The sequence below is a fragment of the Bos indicus x Bos taurus genome, chromosome X, assembly GCF_003369695.1.
Source record: "Bos indicus x Bos taurus breed Angus x Brahman F1 hybrid chromosome X, Bos_hybrid_MaternalHap_v2.0, whole genome shotgun sequence".
NCBI lineage: Eukaryota > Metazoa > Chordata > Mammalia > Artiodactyla > Bovidae > Bos > Bos indicus x Bos taurus.
Window position 1 is genome coordinate 86,811,092 of NC_040105.1, and position 14,690 is coordinate 86,825,781.

A 14,690-nucleotide genomic window follows, 5' to 3' on the forward strand; every position below is an offset into this window, starting at 1 on the left:
ATTTCATACTTTTTTTAGCCACTTTATAACTCTAAATCACTTTCTTAGTTTAGAAGCATAAAAATATATTGTGTATGACTTGGTTTGCTCATAAAATTGTCATATTTAATATATTTAAAGATGTGAAGGCCTGGGGGAGAAAAACAGAAAAAATCAGGGGAGAAACCAAGCAAGTCCTGAGAAACAATTGTTGTTTTTTTTTCCCCCTCTGGGTCTTCATAGCTCACCTCCACTCAGACGTGCAGCCCATAATAATGAACACAGGCTTGGAATATACTCTGAGATTGCTCTAGGGCAACTAGGGCTCAAGATAATTGTAATTTTTAAAAATAGGTTTCGCCGTTGTTTGGAACCATCTACAATTCAATTTACTTTATCGCACAAGCCATGAATAATGCTATGAAAGAAAATGGATGGGCTAGTGCTGCCAGCCTGGTTCAGCATTCCAGAAACATGCAGTTCTATGGATTCAACCAGTTGATAAGGACAGATTCAAATGGAAATGGAATTTCAGAATATGTAATCCTGGACACCAACTGGAAAGAATGGGAACTCCATAGTACCTACACTGTGGACATGGAAACGGAGCTGCTACGATTCGGAGAGACCCCTATTCACTTTCCTGGTGGCAGGCCCCCTCGAGCAGATGCACAATGCTGGTTTGCAGATGGGAAGATCTGCCAAGGAGGTAAGGAATGGAAAATCACAGTTAGTCAATTTGGCTCAGCTTGGGTTACAGGGAACCTGTTTAGGGGAAGGCATGTTTTAATGTTGGGACACTACAAAATCAATCATTTGCAGTCAGGTGACGTAAACAGCTTGGAACTCTATGTAGTTAATTTAAAATAATAAGGACAATGAGAGGTACTTTGCAGCCTTGAATAACCATCCACAATTTAAAAGCTGCTCGCAGTCATTTTTAAAAGGATTCCACTCCCAAAGAGATTTTTCTAGTAAGAGGAAGGCATGATGCTTTATCTTGGTCTTTTGTATGCTATGATCTGCAGTTGTTTCCCTTGCTAGAAAATTTACCTGTCCTTCCCTTGATGTATCCAAATCCTGTCAATCAGGTTCCACCACGGAAATACAATTTCTCCATCCTCTCCTCTCTGAACTCCCATTTAACTAAAAGTCTGTACCTCACAGCTTAGTACAAAATTGCTCTCCAATTGTTTCTTGTGTATTGATTGTGTCTCTTCCTCCCAAATGGACTGCTCCTGGAGGGCAGGGACCAGAGCTAATAATTCTTATGCCCCACCCTCAACCACCCAACACGGTCGGCATCCCATAATACTGGCAGTTTGATTGACTGATGGAAACCCTCTGGTTTGTGGAAGTGGGGACACTCCATCAAATCTCCAAGAGCCAGAGGAGAAATTTGGAAGGATCTATATTATTCCTATGCAGGTATACCCCACACCTTTCTAAAACCAAATGCATCTATTTGAATTAGACTTCAACTTCTCTTTTGCTTTAGCACCTCGCTACCTCTTCACTTGCATCATTTCCCTCTGAAATCTTAGTAATCCATCCAAACACTTAGCTTTTGCAGAGGACAATTTACATCCTAGTGAAAACAATAATTATCAAAACCAGGCTCAACCTTGAAGGACAAGTGCTACATTTTTCATCTATAACTCACAAGGTCTGTGGGCTTGGGTGGATTAAAAAGATATTTTATTTTATGAAGGCAACATAATACCTTTCACAGATGAAATAACATATTTATTCTCAAGAACTATATCACTGTTCAACTTAAATTAAGGTACTCAAAGTTTTCCATTCATGAACTTTTTTCTCCAAAGAAACACCTGGGTCAGCCTTCATTCATGTGATTTGTTATTGTCAGAGTGGTGAGTAGTTTTGCTTCAGAACAGTGAAATTGCTTTCTGTGTTCATAAAGTCAACAAGACAGACTGTATTGGAAAAGAATAGAAATAAGTTAGGTAGATGTAGCTTGATTTTAGAGTCACCAGAAAGCATGAGGAGTCACTCCGTGGTGCCCTTTATTTACAGCCTCTTTCTGATGCCATTCTTTCCCTTCCTTTTCCTCTCTGCAGGCATCAACCCTACTTTTGCTTTGATGGTCTGCCTTGCTTTGCTTATAGCCCTGCTGTCTATTAATGGATTTGCTTACTTTATAAGGTACTCTTTTTTTTTTTTCTTTTTGTATATAAAACTACAAGCCCATAATAGCCTTGTTAATATTGATTTCCGGGAAGTCATGTTTCAGTACAATTGCCTCATTACATGACCCACTGATTTTCTTTTTTCCATGGTGATTTACCATCCCTACCGGCTCCATTTAGAGTGAAGTGTTTTCATGATGCCAAGAATAACTTCCTCAGCTGTGATTGTCAGTGTTGTTGCCTATGAGTTGATCTGGCTCTCAACGGTATCGTGAAATAAGAGGGCTAGTACTTTAGGGACTGCTTACCCCAATCTGTGCTCCCTTTTCCACTGGCAGAGTCTCCTAGAAACACTTCCCTCCGCAAATGGTATGGACTGGGATATTTTAACAAGTTCAAAGAATTAGGCAAACTTTGGCTAGAATCTAAGATTTAGGAATAATGGCATAAATTCACAGGACTGTAAAGGGGATTAAATAAACCAAAGCCAATAAAGTACCTAGAACAATACCTGCCTCACAGTAGGTGCCCAAGAAATGGTAAATCTCAACTCCTTCTCAAGCACATGGAACTCTCCTGCTGATTGTTAGGAACCCAGAATCCTTGCTTTGAGAGTCATCACTTTTGCCCAGGGTATCCTATTGCAGATTTTTACTATCATTCTTGCTTGGACAAAATCTGTCCTAGCTAATCATCACCATCATCATTACCATCAGGTCTTTATCTTTCTTCTTCAGATCCTTAAATTCATGACCAACTACTCTGATGAACTAATTCAGGATCAGGGATAAATGGCTTAAGCTGGCTTTATAATATGACACCCCTTTCTTATAATCTTCACACTTCAACAGTTGATTCCTCCCCACAGTAGGATGATTTTGGAAAAATTAAATCAACCACAACTCTCCCACGTTACCCTTTCTACTCTGCAAGCCGCACCTTTGTTATCTCTTTGTAAGGGTGGTCCTAACAACAATATGACAAGAACTTGGTGGGGAATGGGGTGGAGCTGTTTGCATAAATTTCAAGGAAAAAAGTGTCTATAGAGTGTCTTAAGTATCTGTGTAAATTTGGACAAGACACTATTTCTCTTGGCCAGAATTTTCTCATTTGTATAATGAAGGAATTGGATTAGATGATCTTTAAGAGCCCTTCCAGCGCTGATATTCTAACAAGTATGTAAAATCCTGGATTGAAACTGACAGGTGTTATTCCTAGTGTTTAGTATGTTAGCATCACTGTGAAAAACTACTATTATCCAGTCTCCGCAGTATTAGAGACTTGATAAAGCCAAACAAAGTTGTAGGTAGCTTATGAATTGTTAAAGCACACTGGATAAAGATGATAGTTTAAAGTTTTTCTTTTGATTTCTGTGACGGTGACATACCCCTACTCAGAACAGAAATTTAATGTTTAGCTGCTGCCAAGGAATAAAGTATTTAATTAACATCATGAGCTACTTTTAGTGAATATAAATACCCTCCAATCAAAATCTTCCTCCTCTAGAGAGATTTGAAAAGGAGTAGGCTCTAGCTCCCCAATGGCAAAAGATGGCATGGCAGAGTGGAAAATGGAGTCACTCAGCTGCTTATGTTATTTGACAACTGCCCCCCACCCCCAGCAAATGACTGATCTGACTGGTCTTTCCCATGAAATGGACTGTTCTTTGGGCTCAGAGGGAGCCTGACCTGTAATTCTTAGGGAGGGAAGAAAAAAAGAAAAAAAAAAAAGTCATGGAGGGGGGGATTTGTTTGGAGCTTGTAGGCTGAAGGGCAAAGAAGACTGGAGAGGGAGATGATTGGAGAGGGAGATGATTAGAGAGGAAAATGATTGGAGAGGAAAATGAGTTTGAGACAATTGGTACTTCAAGTGGTCACAGAAAACTCAGAGATGGGAGAGAGGCACATCATTTCCCAGAGTCACTTGGGTCTTGGTTCTTCAGCTAACAAAGCACAAAAGATGCCCTCTCTTCACTGCCTTCCTCCCTCTCTCTGCCCACCACGGCTGCAATCAGAAGAGCTGAGCGGCTGATGAGTTTCGGTAATAGATGGTGATTACTTGCAGGAGAGTGGCTCTCTGTTCCTTCCTTTTCTCTGTGTTTTGATTGTTTAAGTTTTTTTTTTTTTCTTTTCAAAAAGAAAGACGTGCAAAGAACCCAACCACCCCAAAACAAAGGATTCTTTGAACTCCTCCTTTCTCTTTACTCCGAACCAGATTGCCTCGCCTTTCTATAAAGCTCTCCCGTGCTTTGTAATACTAATGATGATAATGGTAATAATGAGCTCTTATACTTTCATAGTGCTTCATGCTTTTCAGAGCACTTTCACATATATTATCTCATTTGGTTTTCAAAACAACTCTGTAAAGCGAGTAATGCAAGGACTATTATCCTGCTGAAGAGATGAGGACACTGGTGCATGAAGAGGTTAAATTATTTATCCAAGGTTATCTGGTTAATTAATGACAGAATCTGCACTGCATCTCAGATCTCTGGATTGGGGGGTCCAGTTGTCTTTCTACTAGAGTGTATTCTGTAGCATGATTATTTTTACAGGTGTGCCTGCCTTAAGACAATTCATTGCACATATGAAATAGATAAGTTAGGGAGTGATGCTTTACTTTGCCAAAAGATTCATGTGCTCTACCCAAGAATTCACTACAGGGCTCTTTTAATTTTCTCTGCAGGGCAGCAGCTTCCACAATGATAAGGGACATATTTGTTGGCAGACAATTAGAAACACATTAATTGTTTGTTTACAAATCAGTGGAATCACTGAGAAAAACTGTCTGGGTTGTTGGTACTTAAAGCTACAGTGACACCTCAGACTTCTTAGGGAAACCTGACAAAGCATTCTTTTTTTCTGACAAAGCATTTTGATTCCCCCCATTCTGGCTGTCTGCTTTAATGCATTCCACAGGGTGACCGTTAAGGGATTATGGGAAAAGTGAATCCAAACTAGCTATCAGAGCCCCCAAGATGAAACAGAACAAAACAACCACACGAACTAATCCCAAGATTCCCTCGAGATCCTCAGGTTGCCCAGTTAGCTCAGCTGAGGACCTACCTGACTGTGTGGGTAGACATCATAAACTTCTGTGTCTACTAATTGATTTGTTAGAAATAATTGCATTCTCCACAAATTAATGGGCATGTTTGGAGAGAATCAGGTTTAAACTGTGTCTATGTAATGCTCAGACAAGAGACCAATTCAGTCAAAGGAAAAAAAAAAACCAGTCAGCCCATTTGTTTGGAATCATGTAGACAAAGCAGCCAACTGATTGAATTTTTCCACTTTTCAACCTGTTGCTTTGGCAACTTTGCAAGACAAGTGGTCTTGTGGGCAGGAATCTGGGCCCACAGCCAGACACCCAGGATTCAGGCTCCAGCTCTGCCTCAGGCAATGGTATCTCACACAATTTGCTTAATTTTGTTTTGTTTCTTTAATATTTTTTTGTATTTGTAAAATTGAGATTAATGATTCTTGGCCCTGGTATCATTAGAATATATGGCAAATAGAGAAATATAGAATATATGGCAAATGAGAAAAGGTGTTGTATTCTTTAAAAGTATTCAGAGGTGTTGTTTTGAATGTGCCCTTGATATGGAATCACTGTTTTAATCGTCTGAGATACCCATCCCTATGCAGCACCCTCCCTTCTGATACTTCTTTAATAGCATTTGTACTTTTCTCTTTCGGTCTTCATAATATTGAAAGTTATGAGGCCCAGACTTGCTCTCTCTCTTTGCTGTGGATAGTGTGGTAAACATCCCTGTGTGTTTACTCTGTCAATTATCTTGTATATTTTTTTAACTTCTATCATAGGGCAAATTTACCCCATGGTTTGCAAAATATCCAACCCCCATGACCTTCTGACTTTATGCTTGTTTCAGACATCGTATAAATAAAATCCAGTTGATTAAAGGACCCAACAGAATTCTACTGACTTTGGAGGATGTGACATTTATCAATCCCCACTTTGGCAGTAAGGTAAGGAACATCCCTTTCTCTTACTGTGTGGCCCCTGGTGGTATCCATAAGCCACAGGTGACTTTCAGGCACTTTGCATGTGGCTAGCTGAATTGAAATGTGCTGTAAGAGTAAAATACATGTTGGATTTAGAGGATAGTACAGAAACATGTAAAGTATTTAATTCTAATATTTAAAAATATTAATGACATGTCAAAATGATAATACTTTGGATATATTGGGTTAAATAAAGTGTATTACTATATTACTTGGAAGGAAAGCTATAACAAACCTGAACAGAGTGTTAAAAAGCAGAGAATCACTTTGCCGACAAACGTCCAAATAGTCAAAGCTATGGTTTTTCCAGTAATGTACTGATGTGAGAGTTGGACCATAAAGAAGGCTGGGTACAAAAGAACTGATGCTTTCAAATTGTGGTGCTGGAGAAGACTCTTGAGAGTCCCTTAGACTGTAAAGAGATCAAAACAGTTAATCTAGAGGAAATCAACCCTGAATACTCATTGGAAGGACTATTGCTAAAGCTTAAGCTGCAATACTTTGGCCACCTGATGCAAAGAGCCAACTCATTGGAAAAGACCCTGATGCTGGGAAAGATTGAGAGAAGGAGGAGAAGAGGGTGACAGAGGACGAGATGGTTGGATGGCATCACCAACTCAATGGACGTGAGTTTGAGCAAACTCTGGGAGATAGTGAAGGACAGGGAAGCGTGGAATGCTGCATGGGGTCTCAAAGAGTCAGATATGACTGAGCAACCAACTCAACAACAACATTACTGAAATTAATCTCATCTGTTTCTTTTTAGGTTTTTTAAATGTGACTACTAGAAAACTTAAAAGTACACATGTGGTTCATATTACATTTCTGTTGGATAGTGCTGGCTTAGAACAGTTTTGAGAAAGTGAAGTACTTTGAACAATAGGGTAGCAATGACTTTATATACATTTGTATATTGAGTACATTTGGACTCAACACGTGATTGCTTATTCCCCAAGGGCGGAGGTACATCTTTTGTTTTTAATGTCAGCCATAGCACCTGATGTGGTGCTGATAGTGTAATAGGTGCTTTTAAAAGCTTGGTGGATCAATCAACTAGTGAAAGAGATTTAAGTGTCACAGGATGGTGTTCTGATTGTGATTGTGTTGTATTGGCTATTTGCATTTAATGCCTGCTACTATGTCCTGGCCTTGGGCTAGGTTTTGTAAGAGATGGCACATAGTCCCTGGCTTCATGGAGATTACAGTCAGAGAGACAAGTTATACCATACAGAAGAGTCAGTACATGCCATGTTGCACAAAGGACACCAGACATACAGTAGAACTTCAGAGGAGATAGATTACTGGAGGAAGACTTCTCAGAGACCCAGAACCAAATCTGGGTCTTAAGAAAGGATGGGCTTTGTCTAGGTCCCAGGTCACAAATTGGTAACCACTTTTGTTTGATCTTTATGGTTATAGAAATTGTAGCCAGAATTTTGGAATCATGAGGTTACACATAAAACCTTGGATTTCTGGGTATTCCTTACAAGTTGGAAGATCTATCAACTTTGGGTATCATTGTGGCAATTGGCTGGAACTCTGCAGTAGTTTGCCATTTTGGAAAAATTTATAAAAACAGTGTCTGCCATTTGGCACAGTTTGCATTGCTCTCCATTGTCTTCTGCTCAGCTTATTGGGGCTTCCCCGATGGCTCAGCGGGTAGAGTCCATCTGTGATACAGGAGACACAGGAGGTGTGGGTTCAATCCCTGGGTCAGCAAGACCCCCTGGAGGAGGAAATGGCAACCCACTCCAGTATTCTTGCCTGGAGAATCCCATGAACAGAGGAGCCTCACAGACTACGGTCCATAGGGTCACAAAGAGTCAGACATGACTGAGCCATTAAGCATGCATGCACTCAGCTTATTTCATTAATTTATATTACCTGCCTGGCTCCGATAGGCATCCTAGGCAGAGAAAACAGCATAAAAAAGAGTTTGTGAAAGAGAATGTGTAGGAAAGAGTTTTGCTGAATTTAGCTAGTAGTGGGAGAGTGTGCCTCTTTGTAGGGCTTCCCAAGTGGTGCTAGTGGTAAAGAACCCACCTGCCAAAGCAGGAGACCTAAGAGACACAAGTTTGATCCCTGGATTGGGAAGGAGGGCATGACAACCCACTCTAGTATTCTTGCCTGGAGAATCTGATGGACAGAGGATCCTGGCAGGCTACAGTCCATGGGGTCACAAAGAGTCAGTCACTGAAGTGACTTAGCACATAAGCACGCACGTGCCTCTTTGTGCCCAGTCTGTGTGGTTGAAATAAAGACAGTAGTCTTTGCAAATTCTAGTATGGTGGTGGCATGGTGTCCGGAGAGGATGCACACACCTCACATTGCCCCCATGTGCTATTTTTGCTACACCAGCATACAAGATCTGAGAAATAATTATCTCTGACAGAACTGATCATTTGCTTAAATGCGACACTAAAAAGCATGCTTTAACTAGTTGTCTGGGTGAGAATGGATTTACAGGATAATACCTTGTGCATCTGGAATCAAATGAAATGTTCAGCTGTTTGCTTTAAGTCTCAATTACAATCCTAACCATTACGTGTGTAAATCACCGGATCCTTTTGTAAGGTTGACATCATGTTCCTGGAAATGTATTGCTGAATGCTAAAGTGATCACAGTGGCTGAAAGGTACATTCTATTCTTATGCCATCAAAGCATATTGATGTTAGTTTCTAATTTTGAAGCCACTAAAGGACCCTGGAACACATGTGGTGTAACTTGTCTAGATTTGTCATATTCAATATAGCTTGTAGGAAATTTCCTACCTCAATTACAAAGGGTAGATACTGAAGTACAAGCTCTAAACCAAGCCAACTAGATAACCTAGTACTAAGAGAACAAGGATTCAATTCTGTGACAAAGTATTTTATCCTGAAATGGGTGGTCAATAATAAGAGCAGATGGCTAGTAGTCATTGTCCAAATGAAGCAATATATAGTAAAGTTTTGGTCAAAGGAAATAAACTTATTTTAAAAATCCGTACTTGTTTATTGGTCAGTCAGTTCAGTTGCTCAGTCATGTCAGACTCTTTGTGACCCCATGGACTGCAGTACTCCAGGCTTCCCTGCCCTTCACCAACTCCCATGAGCTTGCTCACACTTGCATCCATTGAGTCAGTGATGTTATCCAAGCATCTCATTCTCTGTCATCCCCTTCTCTTCCTGCCTTCAATTTTTCCCAGCATCAAAGTCTTTTCCAATGAGTCAGTTCTTCACATCAGGTGGCCAAAGTATTGGAGCTTCAGCTTCAGCATCAGTCCTTCCAATGAATATTCAGGACTGATTTCCCTTAGGATTGACTGGTTTGATCTTCTTGCAGTCCAAGGAATTCTCAAGAGTCTTCTCCAACACCACAGTTCAAAAGCATCAATTCTTTGGCTCTCAGCTTTCTTATGGTCCAGCTCTAACATCTGTACATGGTTATTAGAAAAACTGCAGCTTAGATTAGATAGACCTTTGTCAGTAAAGTAATAGCTCTGCTTTTTAATACGCTGTCTAGGTTTGTCATAGCTTTTCTTCAAAGGAGCAAGCATCTTTTAATTTCATGGCTGTAGTCACTATCTGCAGTGATTTTGGAGCCCCCCAAAATAAAGTCTGTCACTGTTTCCATTGTTTCCCCATCTATTTACCATGAAGTGATGGGACCAGATCCCATGATCTTCGTTTTTAGAATGTTGAGTTTTAAGCCAGCTTTTCCACTCTCCTCTTTCATTTTCATCAAGAGACTCTTTAATTCCTCTTTGCTTTCTGCCAAAAGGGTGTGTCATCTGCATATCTGAGGTTGTTGATATTTCTCCCGGCAATCTTGATTCCAGCTTGTACTTCATCCAGCCTGGCCTTTCACATGAACTCTACATATAAGTTAAGTAAGCAGGGTGACAATATACAGCCTTGACATACTCCTTTCCCAACTTGGAACCAGTCTATTGTTCCATGTTCATTTGACATTTGAAATGTCAAAATGACAATTCATGTCAATTGCCTAGACATTTTGGGCCTAAAGTATCAAAACAATAAACAATTTTGAACTGAATTATCCTTTCCTTTGTATAGGCCTTGCGATGGTCCAGTAAATATAAAACCTCCTTCAACTATGCCTTCTTTCTTTCCTGTGCATGCATTTATGCTCAGTCATGTCCAACCTTTTGCAACACCATGGACTATAGCCTGACAGGCTCCTCTGTCCATGGGATTTCCCAAGCAAGGGTACTGAAGTGGGTTGCCATTTCCTCTTCCAGGGGATCTTCCTGATCCAGGGATCAAACTTTCATCTCCTGGGTCTCCTGCATTGCAGGTGGATTCTTTACCATTGAGTCCCCTGGAAGCCCATTCTCTCTTTCCTGCTAAGACACAAAACATGTTTGGCTTTCATACTAGTCCCCAGAAAACCACCATAAATAGCAGAATAGTGCTACCTCCAGATGAACAAAGTACCTAAGGTTTTAAAATCTTGTTCATGATAATAGATCTTTTCTTTCACTTGTGCATAAATTTTGACATAATGAGAGTTAAAACAATAATCATCACTTTTCACCATAGGCTTAATAAAAATGAATAGCAACAGAAATAGATAGTCTCAGAGGGAGTGTTCTTCTTCTTCTTGACTATATTGGTCCAGGTAGAAAGGGATGGTGTTACCATAGGAGAACATAGCTCTTAACCTCCACATCCTTTTTGGCACTTGGCTTGAATCAGGGGTTCTGATGGGAAAAGATGGGGAAGCATACATTTTCCTTAAATGTTGTGTAGTCACAAACTTGCAGCTGGCTGGGTCTAATTGGTCAAAGCCAAGTCAAGAATTCCATCCAAATGGAATGTCTGAAAGTATAAACTCTTGGTGAATATAAAATCAATTCAGTCTAGAAATATTGCAGGTCAGGAGAAGTCAGGTCAGGAAAGGAAATTTTTAGAAGAAAGTGAAGCTGAAGTCCAAATGTATGTGGATTTTGGCAGATTCTCTTGCTTTCTCCTTTGGCCTTTGTGAAGAGGTCTATAACTCAATATACTAATCTAAGTGCTCCTGCTGAGATAGGCAAACAAAGACTGAAAGAGAAGTAGATTCTTCTCTGGCCTTGCTCTCTTGAGGAGGGTTCAGGTTGATGCAAGGGTTATGTGAAGAGTCAAGTTTTCCATCCTGTCTGAATCTTGAGCTGTTGGGATATCAACACATTAAGGGCTGGGTGTAGTTTACCATTGCCTTGGAGCTTTGTGATAGTCTTGTCTTGGTAGGATGAACTGAGCTTGGGGCTAAATCAACTGGTAATTTTTAGTTTATCAAAGACTATTAAGGGCAGAGTATGTGACAGTACTTAAGATTAATTTTTATTGGCAAACAAGAGTGAAACAAAGCATGATGTGGTAGAAAGAACACACAGGACCAGAAATATAACATCCACATTCTTCTTCCAGTCCCTAGATCTCTGTTTCTTCACTATAAAATGAGAGTGTTGGAGTTGGGGGTGGGGAATAGCCTAGACAATACCCAATGTGACTACTAAGTCTGCATTGCTATAATTCTAAAAAGGCATATTTGGAGACATGGAGAAGAATATGAGGAACCTGTTGATTTATTGGGCTTCCCAGGTGGCACTAGTGGTAAAGAACCTGCCTACCAATGCAGGAGATGTAAGAGACAAGGGTTCAATCCCTGGGTCAGAAGATATTTGTTTTTTAAGATATTTCTTCATATAAAATAAGTCTGCTGGTTCAGGTGAAAATATTAAGTTCAGTTGAAGATGTTCAATTTTAAAAGTTAACAAAGATTTCAGACAATCCTTCCTTTTGTCATTTAACTGCACTTCCTAGCCCTCTTTTATCAGACTTATGTGTGTGCTAAGTTGCATCAGTTGTGTCTGACTCTTTGTGACCCTATGGACTGTAGCCCACCAGACTTCTCTGGTGGGATTCTCCAGGCAAGAATACTGGAGTGGGTTGCCAAGCCCTCCTTCAGGGCATCTTCCCAACCCAGGGACTGAACCTGCATCTCTTACATCTCCTGTATTAGCAAGCAGGTTCTTTACCACTAGCACCACCTGGACTTACAAAGCATCAGACTTATAAATCATGGGCAGATGATCTACTCTCTACCATCTTATTGCTTTCTGAGATGCCTTGTGTCATGAAGCTTGCCTGCATAGAAAAAGGATGTCATTCAAGATGGTATGGGCTTCCCAGGTGGTTCAGTGTTAAAGAATCTGCCTGCCAATGCAGGAGATGTGGGTTTGATCCCTGGGTTGGTAAGATCCCCTGGAGAAGGAAATGGCAACCCACTCCAGTATTTTTGCCTGGAAAATTCCATGGACAGAGGAACCTGGCAGCCTACAGTCCATGAGGTCACAAAGAGCTGGACACGACTGAGTGACTGAGCATGCATGCAAGATGGTGTAACATAAAGAGCTAGGCCTAACAGCCAGAAGGTGGGATTCTGTCCTAGTTCTGTGCCTGATTTTTTCAAAATATTAGATTTTCATCTTTTTCTCATTTTTGTCTGTAAATGAGGGTGCCACACTGAATTATGACTGGTGTTCTTTCTTATCCCCCTGAATCACTCTAACTTCTCTAGGAGATGAAAATATCTGCAAAGCTTTGCCTTTCTTTTATGGCATATGGAGGTGAAGCAAGAACCAATTCTAGCATAAAAAAATGATGGCAATAGGAAAAATTAATAAATGTCATGTTTATAGAGCTCAACTCAAAGAGTTACTTTCTTAGGAATAAAAAAAGAAAAAAATACCAGATAAACATAGTACCTATATCATAGCTGTGTTCTCCGTCCTTAATCGTGTTAATTTTGTTCATAAACTTTCTTTCCTAATCCTTTCACAGAGAGGAAGTCATGCCAGTGTAAGTTTCCAGATCACGTCGGAGGTCCAGAGTGGAAGGTCCCCAAGACTCTCCTTTTCTTCAGGGAGTCTAACTCCAGCTACCTGTGAAAACTCCAACATAGCGATTTATGAGGTAGGATATCCAACAGCTATCTAATCTGCTGCTTTCTTGGGTTTTAAAATGAGGGAGTGACTTAGAACTTGCTTAGTCTCTGTGAAAAAATGTTGAGGCTTTGGTAAGTCTTTCCTTTTGGTAAGTTTTTTGTCCATTATCCCCTTACAGACTCATTCAGCTGACCATGATTTTCTTTGGCAACTAATCTACTTAATTTACAGCTTCACTGATCTTTCCACACTGTTTATTTACTAGGAATGTGGAAAAAAGTCTGTGAGACTCAGACTTAACACTTAACCATGTCACTCATTCCAGAAGACATAGGTATAATAATAGAAGAAATGATTTCCTGAATGAACTGTTTGTGATGTGATGTCTAGAGATATGCTTTATATAGAGTAAGGGTTGGGACAAGCTCATCTCTTCATATTCTGGTTCTTCTTCCTATACCTGTTATCCTCTGATATTATGGAAATCTTTTAAAAATTATTCATTTCTTTTCTTAGTCTGTACTGACTCTTGGAGTAACAGGTTACCTTCTGCTGTCTAAAATAGGAATCCTTTTTATTTCACTTACATTTCTGTCTTTCAAGCTTTGAAAGACCATATCCAACCCCTTGATCTAAAATACTGGCATTTGGTGACCAGAACAAATCTCGCATTGGTTGGAGAGATGAACTGTTTTTTTCTCAGCAGTAAAGAGTTAATGTGAAAGTCGCTCAGTTGTGTCCAACTCTTTGCAACCCCGTGGACTATACAGTCCATATGGAATTCTCTAGGCCAGAATACGAGAGTGGGTAGCCTTTCCCTTCTCCAGGGGGTCTTCCCAACCCAGGCATTGAACCCAGGTCTCCCTCAGTGCAGGTGGATTCTTTATCAGCTGAGCCACAAGGGAAGCCCAAGAACACTGGAGTGGGTAGCCTATCCCTTTTCCAGGGGATCTTCCTGACCCAGGAATCGAACCAGGGTCCTGCATTGCAGGCGGATTCTTTACCAACTGAGCTATCAGGGAAACCCAGGGAAGAGTTAAGCAGTGGATAAAAGGGAAACCCAACTGCCTTTCTGTCCCTCCAAAGTGAGGCCTTTCCAGTGTAGTTTCCTTGTTTTGTTTGAAGATACTCCCCAAAGCAGCAAACACTCGCAACTTTAATAGTAACTACAAAGAAAGTCCAAAACAGGTCAGAATGAATTTTTAGGTTCTCCATCATTGGATTATCCAAGTTGAATGCTTTCATCCATTTGATAAATAATTTATAGCTATGTAAAACACCAAGGTTAGTATGGTATATCTTTAAGGCAGTCTCTTGGTTTTTCATCTGTAAATTGAGGGGTTGAACTAAATTCTTAATCTTGGCTGCTCGTTAGAATCTCTTGTGTGTACATGTGCTCAGTCACTTCAGTCGTGTCTGACTCTTTGTGACCCCATGGACTGTAGCCCACCAGGCTCCTCTGTCCATGGGATTCTCCAGGCAGGAATACTGGAGTGGGTAGCCATCCCTTTCTCCAGGGGATCTTTCGGACGCAGGGATGGAACCTGTGTGTCTTATGTCTCCTGCATTGGCAGGCAGGTTCTTTACCTCTAGTACCACCT

The 14,690-nt window shown here is 40.4% G+C and overlaps 1 protein-coding gene across 1 annotated transcript in view; it reads left to right on the forward strand.

Annotated features, from left to right (window-relative positions):
* Positions 1–14,690, forward strand: part of GUCY2F (guanylate cyclase 2F, retinal) — a 150,198-nt gene that overhangs the window by 40,722 nt on the left and 94,786 nt on the right. Inside the window, exons 4-7 of the mRNA XM_027535057.1 lie at positions 334–688; positions 2,061–2,145; positions 6,022–6,118; positions 12,986–13,117. Coding sequence (XP_027390858.1) covers positions 334–688; positions 2,061–2,145; positions 6,022–6,118; positions 12,986–13,117 — 669 coding nt within the window. The remainder of the gene's footprint in view (positions 1–333; positions 689–2,060; positions 2,146–6,021; positions 6,119–12,985; positions 13,118–14,690) is intronic.